Here is a 22,262-nt window from a genome sequence, read left to right on the forward strand (position 1 = left end):
ACAAAATATTGTTATCCGATGAACTGGACGAATCGGTTGAACAAAATGAACATCGATAAGCACTGATTGTACGATACGTGACTATATCCTACACCGCAGTAATTGCAATAGCTTGGATTCTCCGTCACTCCCGGCATAAATGTAATGGCATCATAATGCTCGCTATCCAACAGAATGTTCAAAGAAGTACCATATCCCTGTCCTTTGTAGATGTGTTATACTTACAATAAAAAATAATTCGAATTGAATTGAAATAGCTGCAACCGGTAATGAAGGATAAGTACCTGTTGTAACTTCTCCCACTCTCGGGGTCCACAAGGTTCGTTGATTTGACAACCAACCTGTTTCATGAGGGCTATGGCTTGTTGTATACATTTCAATTTTCTATCCCATTCAGGGTCGGGGTTTTGGTTGTGTACCTGTGCCACGATAATAGCTCGAGGTAGACACAGGGAATATTCAGGGTTGATGACTCCAACAATAGCTCTCTTGAAGGTCTTAAATTTCTTCTTATTCCTTGGTAGATGTTTTTTCTTAAGTCTTCCGCTACATCGCGGATACTTTACAAGAAAAAAACATATAGGTGTGTGGTTCCATCTTCCATCAGGAATTCTTTCTTAGATCGCTATACGGTTCTTATTTTGTTTTAAGTTTGATCGTCGTTGAGATTCTCTGACTGTGCGAATGCAACTCAAATATCGGAATACAAAGACGGGTTTCAAATATTTAACCATACATATTTACTGGGATTGCACTGTATTTCCCCTTTTTATATTATTTAGCATATCTCAACAGGTCGCCGAAAAAGGAAAACACTTTGAATATGACGTTGTGGTAATTTTGTTTCATTTCTAAGTTCCTGGAATGACGGCATCTATCGAGCTTGATATGGTAATACTCGGACACTAACTGTTGTTTTCCTTTAGGTATCACCCTTCCCCATTAGAAAATTCTCAGTCGTCGACAGTTCTCTATGTGGAGTTGTAATTCACGCTCTCGGTGTAAGCGGATGTGTTCCTGTAAATATCTAAACCGCTGATCAATATATCCACGCGCTGAAGTCCACTTCTGTTATTCTGTAAGTGGCTGCGCATTCCATCTGACATCGTGGTGAAAGCGACATGATTTGTATATTGTGTTTATATGACGTCATAGAATGTTCCAGACTGTCCAATGACGTCATGAATGAAGCAGTCGCACAAACTTGTGTTCCTTAAAAATTGTTTCAATATTCAATGTTATAAAAATTAGAGCCAACTTAAAATCAGGCGTTATTCTTAACAACAATGGGTTCTTCTTTTATCAAAACTGAGGACTTTTAATGCTGAGAATAAAAACACTGACGCATGTTAACACTGTGTATTTGCGGTATTCTGTTTATCCGTCGCACTGCTCTCTTTAGAGTTCATCGTCATAGCGATATCGACTTTAACCTAATATTATGTCACATCACTCTCGACTTCATCAATGTTTCCCCAGCTCGGCATGTGCTCCCGGCTTTACACCCATAATAACGTCATAGTTACCTGTCCAGATTGCATTAAAACAAAACTATAGTGGTTGTCTACCTTTGACCCACCCCATACCATGAATTCCCTCAAAGCGCTCCCCGACTACACTCCGTTGACACCGAACACTCCCGTAGCGTCCCAAAGTCCAGTGCACTCAGTTGACTCCAAAGTAATCTCCAAACAAACCTCGACCTTTGACCTGTGTATTGAAGCGAGGGGGGGGGGGGGGGGGGGGGGGGCGCTACACAATTCAAGTCCTTACTACAATTAAGTCCAATAGACTAGGTTTTTCAAAATGTGAACAGATACCTGGTTGGTTAATCAAACAAGGATAAGGTCCATGTACAGAGCAGAGATGAACACTATGATGTAATGCTGTGTCAAATGTTAATCATGGATATATTTTGCATCAGGTTTCTCGCTCCATAGTAAATAATTCGTTACCACAAGTATTTATGTTAAGAGCTTTAAATAGGATATATCTCTTGTTATTGCATTTACTCTGATGCCCAAACAGAAAAAAAAGATATAAGCGATGTTAAAATGGGTGTTATGGGGAAAAACAGTATGCACATGTGCAAGTGTACGTTTTCAACCGAACCAATCGGAACATCACTCTGCCCTTTCCATTCCTTCTTGACTTGGTGGAAAAGTTTAATGGCGATGGAACTTCATGACCTTAGATATCACGTGCCCGTTCACATGTGAGTATCAAGAGATCAGGTTGTGCAGTCACAAGTACATGCTAATCGGAATCAGCAATGTTCCATGAACAATTGTGAAGAGAATTTAAACAAAATGCCCTGTATAGACTGTGAAAAACAGCTATTTACATTCATAATAAAAACAAGAAATGTTATGAAGTATCTTCATTGACACATATACTTGCATGACTACATATCCATCTCAGTAAAGCTCAAAAAGGGAGCAGCGTGCGTATTTAAGATATAAATTTTGAAAGCATGTCCTCCATACAATTCCCAAGTGTTAATTAGAAAATATACACTAATGAAAGGTGAATATAACGAACAGTGATCAATCTCATAAATCCTATAAGCAATACAAAATAGAGAGTTGGACAATCACAGACCCGTACACCCACCACAGGTGGAATCAGATGCCTAGGGAGAGTAAGCATCCCTGTTGACCTGTCAAACCCGCCGTGATCACTACATCTTAATCAGGTAAACGGATATATCCGTAGTCAAAATCAATATGTTAAGAACGGCCTAACAATTGGTATGAAACACGTCAGACAGCATTTAACCCAATGATAGGTTATATTGGCACACTAGATCGTTCTAAAGACCATAGAAATTTGCAAGATGCTGACTTTAAACGAGACTGTTAGAATCTCTCCACCATCAATCTGTTTGTCAGTAGCCTGCTTCGATTTAAAAACTGGCCATAAGCAAAACAAGCTCTTGGGCATCGGTTGATAGATATAAACACCATATGGAGGTGATGATGAGGTATTGCTACATAAATATCTAAATTGACTATGGACCGATCCACAAGGGATGCGTATTCATCCTAGGCACTTGATCCCACCCTTGTGTGTCCAGGGCTCCGTGTTTGCCCAACTATCTATTTTGTATTGCTTGTGGGATTTATGATATTGATCACCGTTCGTTATGTTCACTCTTCACGGAAAAGCTGAAATCATCCTGTTTGTCATAAATTTAGAGTTGCTAGTTTGCCATTAATATTTACTTTCAATAAAATATCTAAGTATGAAGCAGAAGTAGACGATTCTTTAATGTATTTTATTTTGAGTTCATTGGGATATATCAAATCGACATATAAATTAAAATTGTTATTGTTAATAGTCAATACGTCATCGATATATAAAAATGTCAAATTGAAGGTCATTAATCAAATAGCGTGTGGGAAATCACGACAGAAGACTTGCTTCTTTTTTGTAAAGTATGTTAATCTTAACGTTTGAACAAAACTATAACCATTGGGAAAGAAATATTTTTAGATTGCAATAGATTTACGCAACAACCAATATAATTTTAAAAATGAATACCTTATCTCTTTTTACCTTTTAAACAATCAGATTCAGCAGCAATCTCAAAGATGTCTTCGTGTACTTCTAGTCCTACTGTAGACTGAACCTTTTTCAGTTCATCCATACTTCGTTTCTGTAGACGTTTAAGTAGAGTAGATTTCCCAGCCCCTGCGCATCCAACTATCATTGCTCGAGCCCTGTGTATTGTTTGAGTTCCTTTCTTGGCACATTCTGCGTATCTGCTTCGCGCAGCATAGTCCCATTTCAGAATTTCTTCAGGTATTTTCACTAAAAAAATAAAAGTGCATCTTTAAAAACCGTACAATAATATCATCTTAATGTAAAAGGCGAAGACTCCTATATGAAATCTTAACAACGTCGCACTTTACTCAGGATCACTTTCTACCCTACGTCTAGTATTCAACATATTTTTTCTTCAGAAATCATTGTGTACCCTGTTAATACATCCGGCAACACTTGAAAATACGAAACGAAGTGACCCGAGTACGACATGGCCAGGATACGAAATGTCTTGCATCTCATACAACCTATGCCACATTTGGATACTAAATATGTCACTTTGATATGTACATAATATAAGTGAAATGCTTTTTAAAAAAATATATTTATATGTGAAAAGATGATTTGTTCACATGTGTAACATGTAAACGTAATTTTCTTTAAATGTATATTTGTGATTTGATATATCTGGGATTCATATAAGTTATTGTAGAACAAAACACATGAAATCATCTCTTCCGTAGGGGAAAATAGTTTAAATGTCTGAGTGGACATTTCGTATAAACTAATTAACTAACAACATGAACATTTTAACAATACAAGTAAGAGTACGTGGCATTCAGTTATTCCAAAGTGATTGATGCCTTATGTTCTTCAAGGCACGAAGCGGATATAAATTTCATCCTGACACGGTATTTGCTATCAGTGACAAACTGCAAATGAGTTCTTTATTTTCATTTTGCGAAATGTATAATAGAACAATTGATTAACTCATTTTATCAACGCCATATCACTCACAATCACCTCTCTATCATGATCATATATATACATACGAGAGTAATTAGGATAATTCAAAAATCAAACCGAAGAGATTAGTTATTGAACAAAGAAGTAGCCATCTACACAAACATCCAAGGAGATAGGGGAAATGAGGGCAAGAGGGGGGATAAAAACATTAATGTAACAAGTTATCGGACTTGTGAATTGCCACCATATCAATTTCCCCAGCAAGGGTTCCACTTGTAGGTGACACCGGAGGTGTAAGAGCAGCATAATATATATTTCTCTATCAATCATTCTATTAAATTCCAAGTTAATGACACCACCTTTCCGCATACCTGAAAGGTATCCACGACAATGTACCCGAACTTAGATGTATTTCGTATATTTACCCCAGATGACATTTATCAGAAACGTATTACGACTCATCATACATTTTACCATTTTGTATTTTTATCGTTAAGGAAGTTAGCTCCTGAACAATTGAGCACAACTACGCAGAATGATAAAACTCGGTATTTACGAGTTCCATACTTATCCCATCTGTGCAAATATAGTACATATATTTCAGCTATTACTGAACCGTATCTAGTTGACAATTTTTGTGTCAATTCAAATTTTGAAAGGGTTTGACATTTTGTGGGGAAGGACTTATTAATGAACAGTTCTAAATCTGCATTATATCACAGATTATATTCCACCGAATAAGTCTTGTATTCTTACACTCCAATACATGTATTTCAGTTTTATGAATTATAATACCAATAATTGAGACTTTGAACTAGTTGTAATTTATTCATTTAGTTGATATATTTTCCAAACATAACAATGTTTCTTAAAACTGTTTAATTCCATGTACTCGAAATTTTGTATACAAATCCAGTAATTAAAAAATTTGATCTCTAACCTCCATTTCTTTAAACTTACATTTTTTTTCCATTTAAGTTAAGACCTTGAAAATTATGTGAAAATTTAGAAAAATACATTACTTCTGATGTGTTCTCTTAGACTCGTAAATTTTATATCACGATTTTTTTTTTCGTATCTCAAGTGCAAAAAACGTATTATTTATTTCCATTACTAGTAGTGAGATTTGTTATCTGTGGTAATTGCCACTTTAAATTCTCCTAATTGTCATTATGCATGTATTGTAAATAGATATGCTCTTATTTTGTGTCTATGAATCGAGCATACCCCAAATCCTGTTTGGAGCCCCATTTAACTGTACCGGGATTGGAACTTCAGTTCAATGGACTTTAAACCGCCGGTCTGTGCTGTCTAGCAGGAAGGACGCTTTTATACTTATCTACATATCAGCTTCTAATGCTCGACAAAATAGTTCCATTTCTATACATAGCATAGACGGAATGTTTCATATGATCCAGCTTTTCTGAGGTAAGGTGTTATATTTACTACTCAGGAATTTGTCTATTGTTTTGTTTAATTTTAACAGCCCTGAAACACCCAGTAAGAGTTCCTTATTGTTCAATTAATTCTGTATATCTTATTTTAATTCTTATCATTAATTGAAACAAGTGCTCAGTGTACGGTGTAGTATTATAGTCATAAAGTAGATGCTGCCGGTTGTGTGTAAATGCATATCAATGCAATGTTAAACTCCCATGTATTTGTGCAGTATTTCCGATAGACAAAAGTAAAAGTATTGTCTTAAAAACAAAAGGCATGTGTAAGATACTATATGCAGATAAGAAAATATTGTGGGTGTATTTATGTAATGTAATGCAGTGTATTGTCTTAAACAAAATGTATGTGTAGGATATTATCTGCAAATAAGAAAATATTATAGGTGTATTTATGTGCAATGTAACGCTACTCAGTGCGTACAAGTAATAATTACATATTATGTATGAATATCGAGACAGGTCCTCTTCTTGTGGTTATACAGTTATCCTGATACCGTATAGCGGTTATTCCGCGGGGGATAAATTTGACTTATTTTAGCGGTTAGATAGCTTTCCGCGAAAATTTTTCTCGCCTAATATTCACCGAAATGCGACTTCCATATTTGCAAGAGGGACAACTCTTCTTTGTCTACCAACTTTTATTCCGCTAAAATTATCAGCATACCTTTGGGCAATCAAATCGCCAAAATTTAGACTCGCGGAAAAATCGCCATACGGTATATCAAGTGTATGTATGCAGGGTGTGGAGAGTGATTACATGTGTAACATGGACAACCGAACACCAAAAGCTGGTATGCGGGTCAAGGGAGCGCACAGAAGGTTTAAGCCAATGGGCGTTAAAATAAAAAAAATGAATAAAGCAATTGTTTCCGTATGTCTCGCTAACGAATACTTTGTTAGCTCGTTACGCTAAATCTTTATTTAATGTTCCATGCCGTACAATCAAATCGTACACACCTGATGCCTCACAGAATTAGCGAATGTATACTTGACCGGTAATGAGAATTGTCCAGTTTACAACCTACGGCAATTTCGTCATGTCACAGTCCCAAATGTCACATCACTATTCAATCACTGCTCTAAAGCTTCACTGGCGTCTTCACAATAAGAGAAAGTGTGGTTCGCAGAAAAGCCAGTCAAAGAGTACCAGATTTCGAAATTCCTGTCTGACAGAATTCTGGCTGTTCTCAATTATAACACAGACTACTTCAGGTTCACGTGTTGAACGATGATGGTTCTGAACTCCGACATGGAAGGTGGAGATAACGAACAGTGATCTATCTCATAACTCCCATATGCAATACAAAATAGAGAGTTGGGCAAACACGTACCCCTGTACACACCAGAGGTGGGATCGTTTGCCTAGGAGGAGTAAAACTCCGCTGTCGACCGGACACCAGCCATGAGCATTATATCCTAATCAGGTAAATAGAGTTATCGGTAGTTAAATCAGTGTGCCAAGAACGGTCTAACAATTAGTATGAAACACGTCAGACAGCATCTGGCCCAATGATAGGTTGTATCGACGAACAAGACCGTTATAACGGCCATAGAATTTGCGAAATGTTGATCTCAATCAAGAATGTCGAAACTCCTGCACCATCAACTTGCCTGTCAGTAGCCTGGCTCGACTTAAAAACTTACCATACACAGAACAAGCTCTTGTGTATCGAGTCAGTTGAGAAATATAGATATCATATGCAAATGATGATAGAATACTGCTACATTATATATTGGAAGTTGACGATGAAGACCTGAAATCATCCCGTTTGTCATATAGTTGAGTGGTCAGTTTGCCATTAATGTCTATTTCAATAAAATATCTAAGTATGAAGCAGAAGTGGATGACTCTGTATTTTCATGAGTGGGCACCGGGACGAGACTTCCGTACAAAGTTATAACAGGGATTGATGCGACCATCAAAAGCAATGTCTTAGTAATTTACTGGTAAAGCTTGCAAGACCCTCTACAACACTCACTCGTCCCCCTGGAAACCGTAGCTACTCTAAAGATAACCATGGTTGCCTGGTCTCTGATCACATCCCATATCATGCACATGACCCACACTTACCGTTAGTACCGAAATTGAACTTTGAACTTAATTCTAATTCCACTCCACAAAAGTCCAGCAATTTTCTTTCCACAGGATTCATCTTTAACACATCCTTTCAAAACTGCAACTTTCAGTTCACAGGGAACCCGTTTGCGAGTCAACAGTAAACAGTTCGTTTTTCAGCTATGTTTTCACACATCACTACGCAAATTTCGAAGTACCATATGATGTAGTTCAAGAATGAATCTTTAATTGAACTCATAGCATAACATGTTTTATCATTCAAACTCCATATTTTAATATATTTAAATGATAAGGAATGATGTTTGTTTCGTTGGATGGAGTTTTACCACGGAAAAAAATCCGAAACATTTTGTATCATGCGCTACGCGCAATAATTCAGTTTTCCGTCTTTACGTAATTGAGTAAAAAATGGTTAGTCTTCATTTTTCATAGATTAAACCCATTTGCAATTAATGAAAGAGTTCACATTCTTGCCGTGTTTTGGTCTGTAAACATATACCCCACACCCCCGTGAAACAACAAAAATGTTCGTGTAAATTTGCTATCTACCAATTTTTAATACCTGTGAAAAGAAATATGTGTTCCACGGGGTTGGGTAGGGTGTTTTAAAAATATTTTCGTTTTCCATTAATTTCTATAGTGAAATACGCCATTTTGACCCAAATTATAAAGTTGTATTCTTGTCTTAATGAATCTACATTAATGAAAATTTATATATTAATCTACAATGATATATTTTGGCGAAAAGCTATCTAACCGCTAAAATAATTTGAAAATGGAAACTTTCAAGAATTGACAGGAACGTCGGCGGCGAAACAATAATATCGTTCGCAGATTTTTGCTAATACCACCTTCACACTCGAGGATCTTTTTATGAGTCTTTACGGATCTCCGACTCGTAGTCAATCGTGAGGATCCGTAAATCACTCGTTGGTATCCGTTGATAACTCGTCACAACTCGCACACACTCGGAAGGATCCGTGAAAGTAGGGGCAAATATTTTGACATGTAACAAAAATTCACGATTGTCAACATATTTCATTTTCCGTAAATAATCCGTAAATAAATTGTAACAATCCGTAAGTATCGTAAACTGGTCGCAAGAACACGTAAACTGCTCGTAATAATCCGTAAAACACTCTTAAAAAGTTTTTTTACGAATCTTTGCAGTTATTTTACGATATGTTACGGATGGTTTACGAGTTGTTTACGGATTACTACGAATGCATAAGTGATATTTACGATTTCATTTACGTCGGGTTACAATCGCTTTACGGATTGTTCAGAGTCATTACGAGAGCTTTAATTACCTTACGAGTACATACTTAAACTTTACGATTAATACGACCTTCACACTCACGGAATTTTCTTACGAGTCCTTACGGATCTCCGACTCTTAGTCAGTCGCAAGCATTCGTAAATCACTCGTCGGTATCCGTGTTTAAATCGTAACAATCCGTGTACGTTTACGGATTTGTGGAATACGTAAGGATCGGTAAGAAAAATCGGTGAATGTGAAGGTACTATCAATTGTTACCGTATCCCTGAAACGTTCTATATGTATTTTATTTTTTTCTTCCAACGCTCACTCATCATTCTGAATTCCAACAGAAAGGATCTGTTACGGCACGTTTGGTCGCCGTGGCACGTTCGGTCGCCCGGCGACGATACGTGCGGCACGTTTCATCGCCAGCTACCAAACACGCAGCACGTATCGTCGCCCGAAGACCGAATGTGCCATGAGGGTGGACACGAATGGTCGTCAATTTTAGGTCATACCCGAGCACGAATGCTCGCCACCCAAGCCCCCTGTCCCAAACTTCAAATTGCTTTTGTTTTGCAAAAAGTCTGTGTGTTCATGTGTGTGTTCGTTTGTGCGTGTCTGTGTGTATTTGATTGACGGTATGAGTGTGTGTGCTTGTGTATGTGTGCACTCGTGTGCGTAAACGTGTATGTGTGTATCTATGTGCGTGTGTGCGTATATGTGTGCATTCATGTGTGATAAAGTTTGGTTTGCATTATACACGCACATACGTGCACACATTTGTAACACAAGTAATGTACGATACACAGCCAACAAACAAAATACCTGAACATATCTGAATGAAATTAGATATTAATTTATTTTGCAAACACACGAGTTGCAACATTTTAACAACTTAATACGCTTACATACCATCCTATCTTCAAAGATATCTCATAAATCTTATAAGACATCTTATAAACGATATATATATATATATATATATATATATATATATATATATATATATATAACATACGATATCTTATATCGTATATAATATATCTAATAAACTTTATAAGATGTCTTATTAATATGTTTGAATTAAGATAACTCATTTACTCTTGTATGACATTTAATAACTTTTATAAGGAGTTTTATAAAAGAGATTTTATAATATATCTCATATATTTCATAAGATATCTTGAAGAACATATAAGATATCTTACATGTTTTTTTACCCCAGATATTTCTTAAACTTTATAAAGTATCGTATATGTTTTATAAGATAGTTCTTAACTTTTATAAGATATCTTCCATTTTTATAAGATATCTCATAAAGGCATTTTTATAGGATATCTTATAAAATATACTGGGGCCTCCGTGGCCGAGTGGTTAGAGTATCGCGCTCAAAATCACACGGCCTATCACCTCTGGTCGGCGCGGGATTCGCGGCTTGGGTTCGAATCCCGTTCGCGCCGGTAAGTGAGAAAGTTTCCCACTTTACTTTCGGAAGGTCGGTGGTCTCTTCTCAGGTACATTGTATCTGGGTTTTCTCTTCCACCAACAAAAACTGGGTGCCACCAGATAACTGAAAGATTGTTGAGTGTGGCAGGAAAACATCAAAACATACAAAGCATTATAAACTATGTAAAGTATCATATTGTTATGTAATACTTGGACTTGGGTGACAACTGTGACCTATATTGTTCTAGAGTTCGTTGTTTATCACGTAATAGAAATATGACGAACAGTGTCTTTCAAGGATGAACCGGAAAATGTATTCTGATTATAAATATATTGTGAATTTAGCCGATGTTAAGCTCTAGTTAGACAAGCACTCTGGGCATTTTGGATTATGCTATAACTGGGACTAGACTTTAGGAATTTCGTTGGAAATTTACAACAGATTTGTGATTTGTTTTATATACAGATTCAACCCGGCACGGGTATTGTTTATTGTTGACCTCCTGTATGTTAGTTCATTTATTACTATTATAATTTTCTTTCAATAAATGGTATTACTTCTTTGACTGCATTTGTTAGTATATTCTGCTACTGGGTAATGCTGACCCATGACAATATGAATTTATTTTTATAACATGGATAAGATATCTTATAAAACATATTTCATATCCCGTATGTTTTACAAGATATCTTATAAAGTTGATGAGATATCTTAAAACATAATTATTGAGATATTTTCGTATAAAGCATATGATATATCTTATATGTTTTATAAGATATCTTACAAGAATAATTTTATATCTTCTATATATCTTATACGATATATCATAAACTTTATAAGATATATTGTTTAATATACAATATATCTTACATATTTAATGAGACATATTATATAGTTTTGAAAAATATCCTAAAATATATTTTATGACATATATTATGAACTATAAATTATATGAGACATCTTATAAAATCTATAAGATGTAAAACTTATACGGTACCAATTTTGATGCACCAGATGCGCATTTCGACAAATGCCTCTTCAGTGATGCTCAACCGAAATGTTTGAAATCCGAAATAACTATGAAGTTTTAGATCTAAATATAGTAAAAAAAAATACAGCGTGCCAAACAAGTGGAGCCAAATTCGTCCAAGGATAAGAACTATGCATGAGGGAGATAATCATTAATTTTGAAATGAATTTCTAAATTTTATAACAGAATAGAAGATATCTGATAAATTATGTAAGATACCTTTATAAAGGAGTAAATATAAATATTGCGTGACATACATCCTGATAAATATCAGTGTGAAACACGCGCATACAAATACACATGAGCACACAGAGTGAAACACAAAGCAAATACTCCCATTTGTTATGGTTTGATACGAAAATGAAATCTTTGAATTCGGCATAAACAACACTATGTGCATAACTTTAATGTTAGTGAACATAATATTAATGAACAACTCCTTACTACTTACCATGTTAACTTAATGAACAAAAAACCCATCGTACTGATGGACAATGATGAACAAAATTATAAAAGGAGGAATTTAAGTTAACAGCTGTACTAACGATAAGCATGGGAATAAAATGTACGAAATAGCTACACAATTGATACTTTTCAAATTACGCATCAAATTAACCGGTGGAGTAAGCACATCTATAAATTTGAAATTCCATAAGTATGAAGCATGTTCATACATAAAATTACCTCCCTCAAAATAGAGTCATTATTTTTAAAAAGTGTTTTGCACAAACACAGTTGAGAGAGAGAGAGAGAGAGAGAGAGAGAGAGAGAGAGAGAGCGATGAAGAGTAGACGTCTATGGAGGAATACTACAGTTTTGTGGGTAGATCCATGTCATGTTTTGTGCACTCTATGCTTTTGTAGGCCTATATTTTTACGCCACAACTATGAATGCAAGACTAGGACTATAATCTGCACACTTAAAACATGTCGAAGATTTGAAGAGCTGTTTCGAATCCGAATAAGATGTTCTGTGATTGTTATTGCCCATAATCATATGATTGTTAATCGAGGGCTTCTAGAAAGTGCCACACTCCCTTAGCTATTGCCCACCAATTCTAAACACTTGTTCGGTTTGATCAAACCGGAAGAAATTGAAGAAGGCATTGGAGATGAAGGAGGAGGGGGATTAGAAGGGAGAAAGAGAAGAAAGGTGAGTAGACGCTAGTGGAGGAGGAGGGGAGAAAAGTTGGGGTTTGTGAGTGACGGCTTGGATGGCGACCATTCGTGATCGGGTATGGCCTAAAATTGGCGACCAATCGTGTTCACCCTTACGACACGTTCAATCGCCCGGCGACGATAAAATTGGCACGAATGGTCGTTGACGACTAAACGTGTCAAAACGAGCAAACGTGCCGTAACAAAGATCATTCTTGATGAGAGAAAAGATGCGAAAGGAACGCGTGCACAAGAATGGAAGGAAACTGTCATATTACATCAGAATAGGAAAAGATCAAACATACAATTTTATGACTAAAGGCTATAAATTAATTCATAATTATCTCGCATCAGTTTCATCAGTTAAGCCTTTGACAAAATAATATTGAATCAAAAACAAAAAAAATGTATATCAATTTTCTGTTTGCAGTCCAAAAATGAAGTATATCACTCTTTATTTTTTGAATCGCTATACCGAATCAAATATTCGTATGACTTCGTTGAAGTCGCGTTGAAAATTATTTCCCCAGAGAAATAAGTCTACACTTGTATCAACTTAATTAAACCTGTATGGTCCGAATAACATTTTTCCGTCTCGTAAAAACGCTGTTAAATCATCGCACGTATGTAGTTATCAGGCTGTATGATATATCATACATTATTTCACCTGTTTTAACCAACATTATTTGATTTTAAATCGATGTTTACAAATAACTGCGCCACTCTGCCATTGCAAATGAAAGTCACGTGACCAGTTCAAAGTTTCAGATCATCGGTGGTCTTATCTGTGTAAAGCTATGTATTTTGTTACAACAGTACCGTGCCATAAGTTTGATAGAAATAAAAATATCAAATACGTCTTAGTAATTCGTTGTTTTACTCTCTTTCAGCCTTAAAACTAGACAATTGCGTATGAGTTAATACATCATGTTGGGATTCCCCTGACGCACGTGGGTATATTTATAGACGTTTAAAGGACACATCTCATGTTTTCAAAGTACACAACATTACATGCATTTCGTCTTCTTTATACTTATAGTAATTAATTCTATTAGTTCGTTCGCCGAAATTTTGCGATAATTAACCGCAATATAGAATTAAATCTAAGCCCCGATTTCAAGTGTAGTTAATAAGGTATGTAGTCACGTGGTAGTGACGTCACATGCGCCCTTCGGATTGTGAAAGTACTGTGAGATATTATTAAGAACTCAACATTTAGGGGCCTAATTTATTTACCATGGGCAACATTTAAATCGATGTTGACAAATTTTTATATGTTTTATATGTTTTCGCCTCCAGTGTACACATATAACGATGTAAATACCCAAATATAGCGAGTAAAGCGTGTATGAAATCGGCAATATTGTGAGTAAATAATGTTTATATGGGTCGCTGTCTACAAACGGTTTGCTGATGTTATTCCTTTATACATCTGTAATTGGTGCCGTTTTTCTAAAATAAACAGTGCAATCATTTATTTTTGGATTAGACAAATTATGATACGTTAAATTGTTGACAACTAGGCCTTATGCCAAGCTATTGTTACGAGTGCATTTCGGAAAGAAAGAAAACGACAACGCACACACAAATCAATAAAAATATTCAAATTTAAAGTGATAACCACATTATTTTATTTTGATAAAGCAATCTTATTACTATTTTTGAATTGTGATCTGCACGTCTTTAGGAATTACAAAGTGGGAGCACGGCGTTATAGCCTACTGACGCACTCAAGATGCTGCGAGTGCAATAAGGAAATAATTTTACAAATTCAATTTAAAGTTAGGAAATACAACATTCTATTATTTGTATAATTAAAAGTTCAATTATTTTGTATCTTTATCTTTTTTTGTAAAGCTACCAATTGGTAGAAGTTACATTGTATCGTCGATATATGTTGTTACAAGGTGAAGGTCAGTTGATCCGAGTGTGTATTGAATTTGAAGAGCAAAACAGAATGTATGCTATAGGCCTACCAGTGCTTATAGCTTCGATATATCTATTGTCTCGCAGTTTATCAGGGTCTCTGTTCATGCCGTTTTTGAAAAGGTGACTGGGTGTGTCTTTAAGGTAAAGTTCTTGCTCCAACAAAAATAGTATCCACGTCTTTTTTCTCGTACCATCCTTCGAAAAATTAAACAAGAGGCCCAAGAGCCACATCGCTCACTTGAGTCACTTGGTTTGCAACAACAGGGAGATAACTCTTGATATACCTCAATGCACTTCGCGCATTATGACGTCATATTGAAAAAATGCGTCAGGTCACAGATGTATCGAGCGAAAATGACATAATATTGACTTGTTATCTACTAGTTACCTCTGTCAAGTGTCAAGCGGCGTATGTGTAAATCTCTATGACAAAATAATATTAATGTTTCTCAAATGATCATTTATAAATTATTTCCTTTGATATTATAAAAGTCTACATTTTTTTATTTATAGGCCTACGTATGTAGTATGCGCTACTGTTAATTTCCATTAAAATTATGTTGTGACCATGTAATCTCTGCGAATCTTGTTAGGGAAAGTAGGATTTATTTTATGCTGTTATAATCAATCATTGTTTGTGAATAGTATCCTCAAAGACAAGGTTCGACATTAACGAAGCTAGGAATTTTTATTCCCCAACATTCTTTAAAATAAACCTGACAATGCTCTCTAATTACATGCACTTTTTATTTCAATGCTATATGACATCTACTTGTGCTGATAAAGAGATTTGTCGCATGAACTTTGAAATGTAGAAAACGCGACTGATATAATCATGTAAGAATTTAAAAAAGGGTCTTCTCTAGAATATCTTAACACAGATTTATCAGTGTCACTTTTACTAACTTTACGTTACTCTCTCTCTCTCTCTCTCTCTCTCTCTCTCTCTCTCTCTCTCTCTCTCTCTCTCTCTCTCTCTCTCTCTCCACCACTGACTGGGCTTTATATTGTCGCGAAGGTTACAGTTGTATGTTCAACTATATAAACAAACTTCAAGCAATGGAACAAGAAGAGGGAATTTATTTCAAAGATGTACTGTAGTATATATAAGACAGGTTCGGGCTAATGTAGCAATGAATTTATGACGAAGCAGAACCGTGGAAAACCCAACGGGATATTGAAAATATTGTGATGTATTCAGAAAAAAAACCTCAACTTCTTAATTTCTAATAAATGTGATACTGCAATACTTGATAATTAAATATAAATATCATTTATCATTTTGGGCTGGAATTGTACCTTATTCATGAAAATGATCAGTGCACTCTTCAAAAGTTGTACAATTATAAAACAAAGTGACAAATCGCATAAATGAAATAATTCTTTTTAATCTGTTACCATGGAAACAAAACCCGGTGGGTAGTAATTCTATAAGCTTTCTTAAATGTTTATAGTCCAAATATTATTTTTAAAGTGAATTTTTTCTGACGTAGACCTTTGTAAAGCTGCTTAATATGCATTTTTTGTAGCCATGGCAACCAATTTAAAATTTATTCAATATATAAAAAGTGCTATTTTTTGTGTTTTAAAATTTAAAAAATTTCTACCAATTAGTATAATCTTACAGATAGTACCCTTTAAAAAAATTCCACCAGCTTTTTACCCCATAAGTCTGCCTCATGTAGTTTTTATACCACTAGTATTCCCTTTTGTACAAAGATCCCGAAAATGTAAAACATCACAAAAATAAGCCCATCTGGTCAAACAACGACACGGGCATTTTTTTTAAAGAAGTCAATTTTTAAAACATAAATTCCCACTGAACATACTGATATACAACATGACTTTGTTCTCTACATGTCAAAATGTGGTAAACCTTACCGTAAAGATTTTCCCTATATATTTGTATGCAAAACTTTGATCCCCCCAATGACCCCATCCTCCCCTGGGGCCATGATTTTAACAAGCTGAAATCTGAAATACGTCAGAAAGCTTTCATGTAAATTTCAGATTTTCTGGCTCAGTGGTTCTTAAGATTTTTAAAGATTTTCCTTATATATTTGTATGTAAAACTTTGATCCCCTATTGTGGCCCCATCCAACCCCCGGGGGCTATGATTTGAAGAAACTTGAATCTGCATTATGTCAGGAAGCTTTCATGTAAATGCATGTATCAGCTTTTCTGGCTCAGTGGTTCTTGAGAAGGTTTTCCTTATATATTTGTATGTAAAACTTTGATCCCCTATTCTGTCCCCATCCACCCCCCGGGGACAATGATTATAAGAGACTTGAATCTGCATTATATCAGGAAGCTTTCATGTAAATATCAGCTTTTCTGGCTCAGTGGTTCTTGAGAAGAAGATTGTTCCTATATATTTGTATGTAAAACTTCGATCCCCTATTGTGGCCCCACCCGACCTCCAGGGGCCATTCTTTGAAGAAACTTGAATCTGCATTATGTCAGGAAGCTTTCATGTAAATCTCAGCTTTTCTGGCTCAGTGGTTCTTGAGAAGAAGATTTTTCCTATATATTTGCATGTAAAACTTTGATCCCCTATTGTGGCCCCATCCAACATCCAGGGGCCATGATTTGAACAAACTTGAATCTGCATTATGTCAGGAAGCTTTCATGTAAATTTCAGCTTTTCTGGCCCAATTGTTCTTAAGAAGAAGATTTTTCCTTTATATTTGCATGTAAAACTTTGATCCCCTATTGTGGCCCCATCCAACCCCCGGGGGCTATGATTTGAAGAAACTTGAATCTGCATTATGTCAGGAAGCTTTCATGTAAATATCAGCTTTTCTGGCTCAGTGGTTCTTGAGAAGAAGATTTTTCCTATATATTAGTATGTAAAACTTTGATCCCTCATTGTGGACCCATCCAACCCCCGGGGGCTATGATTTGAAGAAACTTGAATCTGCATTATGTCAGGAAGCTTTCATGTAAATGCATGTATCAGCTTTTCTGGCTCAGTGGTTCTTGAGAAGGTTTTCCTTATATATTTGTATGTAAAACTTTGATCCCCTATTGTGGCCCCATCCAACCCCCGGGGACAATGATTATAAGAGACTTGAATCTGCATTATATCAGGAAGCTTTCATGTAAATATAAGCTTTTCTGGCTCAGTGGTTCTTGAGAAGAAGATTGTTCCTATATATTTGTATGTAAAACTTCGATTCCCTATTGTGGCCCCACCCGACCTCCAGGGGCCATTCTTTGAAGAAACTTGAATCTGCATTATGTCAGGAAGCTTTCATATAAATTTCAGCTTTTCTGGCCCAATTGTTCTTAAGAAGAAGATTTTTAAAGATTTTTCCTTTATATTTGCATGTAAAACTTTGATCCCCTATTGTGGCCCCATCCAACATCCAGGGGCTATGATTTGAAGAAACTTGAATCTGCATTATGTCAGGAAGCTTCCATGTAAATATCAGCTTTCCTGGCTCAGTGGTTCTTGAGAAGAAGATTTTTCCTATATATTTGTATGTAAAACTTTGATCCCCTATTGTGGCCGCATCCAACCCCCGGGGGCCATGATTTAAACAAATTTGTATCTGCATTATGTCAGAAAGCTTTCAAGTAAATCTCAGCTTTTCTGGCTTAGTGGTTCTTGAGAAGATTTTTAAAGATTTATCCTATATATTAGTATGTAAAACTTTGATCCCCCATCCGACCTCCAGGGGCCATTCTTTTTAATGATTTTAACAATTTAGAATCTGTACTACCTAATAAAGCTTATCTATAAATCTCATGTTTTCTGGCCCAGTGGTTCTTGAGAAGAAGATTTTTTAAATGGTCCTACTCTATTTTTACCTTTTCTTGATTATCTCCCCTTGGAAGGTGGCCTGGCCCTTTATTTTAACAATTTAGAATTCCGTTTACCCAAGGATGCTTTGTGCCAATTTTGGTTGAAATTGGCCCAGTGGTTTTTGAGAAGTCAAAAATGTTAAAAGTTTACAGACGGACGGACGCCGGACTACAGGTGATAAGAAAAGCTCACCTGAGCTTTTAGCTCAGGTGAGCTAACAATACTCAGTCTAAATCCTTTCTACCGACAACTAGTACACCCGAGCACGGCACAAAACATCTTAATACATTATGATTTACAAGCCGTTAACGTGATAATTGGTTTTTTGTCGATTAAATATAATCTGTTTATGAAATGGCTAATAGATGTTTTCAAAACCAAGGGCGCGTATGACGTCACACAGAATGGCGCGTAAACTAGCGAAAGAAAATATGCATATCGCAAGATTTAATTTCAACGCTTTCAAACTCGAAATCTACGCAAAATATTTCATTTAAAACACATTTGAAGTAGTTTTAGGCATACAAAGAATTAATTTTGCTGAAAAAATGAAAAAGTTTAGAAACATGCGTTATGTCCTTTAACACTGTGTAATTGATGGGATTATTTATATATGTACCACTCTATATTTACTTCCGAAATAATATTCTTACTGTTTTCTTTTACATGCAGATGTTTTCAAGCATGTAGTTAAGGGAAAGTTAATACCTCTATCAAGTAATTAATCTGCTTTAAAGTAATTATGTACAAAATAATGCATGAACATCGGGTTGTACAGCTTTAATTCTCGATCATCTTTAGGAAGATATATTAAAAATTGTAATAACCCAATGCCTTCAATTTAGGATTCCCTTTCAGACAAAATGAAGGATAAAATTTAATTTCTATTTCATTTTTGTTTTCTTTTGTTTGTTTTTGTTTTCTTTTCATATTTTTCTATTTGGGGGGGGGGGGGGGTTCTTGTGGTATTGTGAACGCGTAGTACATTATGTACATATTTATCTTCACGACATTGCATATTATTACCATGTTAAAATTGTGAAAAAACAATTAACATTTTACTCTAATATTTGCAATGAATTTCCATGTACTTTTCTGAAATACTCATTGCAATAGTCAATATTCTAGAATTTCCCACACCTGTAAGTCAAATAGCTGGGGCACTCAGGTATTGATACATGTTCTTCCGAAAACGTAGTTGATAAGGCTACTAATCTCTGCTAAGGAGAAGGTACACTACAGGTCAATTTTGGCCTATTTTCAGAAGTTGATAATTTTTGCCATAATCCTGGGCTGAGTTTTACTAAACTTCTTATCTTACGCAAGAAATTCTGACTTAAGAATTTCGTACGTTTTAATTTAAGATACGATGGTTCTGTTTTACTAACGTGTTCTTAAGTTTCCATCGTAAACTTAACTTGCGAAATTTCCGCAACTTACGATCTGACGCTGCGCAATCGCATTTGTTACTTTCGCTTTCAGTATTTCATAGTACATGTAAATTCAATATGGGTTTACAGAAGTTGATGGGGTCCTCATTGGAGATTTAACAATTTTAAAGCAAATAAAGTTCAAAATAAATAATTACTAAAATCTAAGAAATTTTTGTACAAAAATATATTTGTTTTTTATGATTGCATACGAAATATCAATCGTATTCATATTTTAGTCAGTATAGATTAAAGAAAATTGTAAAGAAATTACTTTGTGATAAATACACTGAAACCTGGTACAATAATCGAAATTAATTAATTGATGGGGAACTGTGCACTTATTTTAAACTTAAGGAGCACTTTGGTTTTGAGAACTATCTTAATAAAATTAAAAAATTTGATATTAGAAGATCTATTTGTAAGTTACAGATATCAGCTCATCAATTAATGATTGAAGTTGGTAGATATTCTGGTATTACTAGGAATGAACGAATATGTAACAAATGCAACTTCGGTTCATTAGGTGATGAGATTCATTTTTTTGATTAAATGTGAAAAGTTTGCTGATGAAAGAAAATCTTTTTGTGATGCTATATAGAAAAAACAGTTAAAAATGTTACCAAACTCAATGATGAACAAAAAATCATTTACATACTATGTTCTGAAGAGCCATCCATTCTAAATATAACTGGAAAATTTATTTTGAACAATATATGCCACTGTATTTGTATATAACTATGTGTTTTGTAATCACTTCTTCCTTTACTTGTATATACATTGTACATTATTTGTGTGTATTTTCATGCTGCCCCTTGATTGGAAAATAAAATATGTCCTATGTTCTATTCTTTTTAAAATACATTTCAAACTATTGTAAACAGGATATGAAAACGGAAATACATTTTAAACTATTGCAACCGCCGCTTTGGCCTAGAGGTAGAGCGCTCACCTCGCATGCGGAAGGTCGGGGTTCGAATACCGGCCACGACAGACCTATAAGTCGTTAAAACAAATAGTGACAGTTCCATCGCCAAACGCTCGGTATCAGGTGTGAAAGTCACGGTTCCTCGGAGATGACCCTATTTTTTAAACGGATGTCCCGTGTCACAGTAGGATGGCACGCTAAAGAACCCTCACTGCTCAATGGCCGTAAGCGCCGAGCATAGGCTTAAATTTGAAGCCCTTCACCGGTCTTGGTGACGTCTCCATATGAATGAAAAATTCTTGAGAGAGACGTTAAACAAGATACAATCAATCAACAAACTATTGTAAATGACTACAATGTACATACACTGTACAATACACTGGACCATCCTCTTAATATATATACTTCACATAACAAAATATATGTACATATACATGTACGAAGAGAAAAACCTGCAAATTTTCCGTCTCACCATTTTTCAGCGATATTGAATTTCTCGGTACATTTATTAACACATGCCCTGTAAAGGGTGTAGAAGATGTACACCAGAAAATGTACATTTGTGCTCTTAGTTACGGAATGATGTACACTATTCGTGACTATGTGGTCGGTATAGACAGATCAAACGTGTCTTGGTATTCTAAAAATGGAAGTACACATGTATTGGAAATAAACAAATATGTGTTCTACCAACTCGGAGGGGGGGGGGGTGGATATTGTGTACCCCTATCTCTATATGTAGACCGATATAAATATTCATTTTCTTAATTTCAAGCTCGGGGGACGGTCGTTCTGACCCTCGCCTACACATTATTGTTGAATCGGTATATAGGAAAAAAATAGTCAATATATCTGTTTGATAGCAAGCCCGGCTGTGATAATCCTGAAATTTTATAAATGTAAAATAATCCAAGTGTAGCGTTGGAGTATATTTCAAAGAACAATTGTACAAAATACAATGAATAAATTATATTACAGCATTTGCGTATAATAAAATATAAATAATTTGCTATATGTAGACCTACCATGTTAGGATCCCTCCCCTCATTTTTATAAGGATACACCGATACTCATTCAAAAGCCTCAGTAGAATTTGATATACAGAGTTTGTTAGCATGTATAGTACTACTTAGCATGGCTCATTTTTGGCGTGCAGGCTAAAAATTAGGCCCGGGAGAGGGTCAAGTATATATATATATATATATATATATATATATATATAT

At 35.4% G+C, this 22,262-nt stretch overlaps 1 protein-coding gene across 1 annotated transcript in view; it reads right to left on the reverse strand.

Annotated features, from left to right (window-relative positions):
• LOC125676198 (uncharacterized) overlaps window positions 1–22,262 on the reverse strand; it is a 186,765-nt gene that overhangs the window by 49,690 nt on the left and 114,813 nt on the right. The window contains exon 6 of the mRNA XM_056159181.1: window positions 3,559–3,813. Coding sequence (XP_056015156.1) covers window positions 3,559–3,813 — 255 coding nt within the window. The remainder of the gene's footprint in view (window positions 1–3,558; window positions 3,814–22,262) is intronic.

The sequence above is a fragment of the Ostrea edulis genome, chromosome 3 (genome assembly GCF_947568905.1).
Source record: "Ostrea edulis chromosome 3, xbOstEdul1.1, whole genome shotgun sequence".
Lineage (NCBI taxonomy): Eukaryota > Metazoa > Mollusca > Bivalvia > Ostreida > Ostreidae > Ostrea > Ostrea edulis.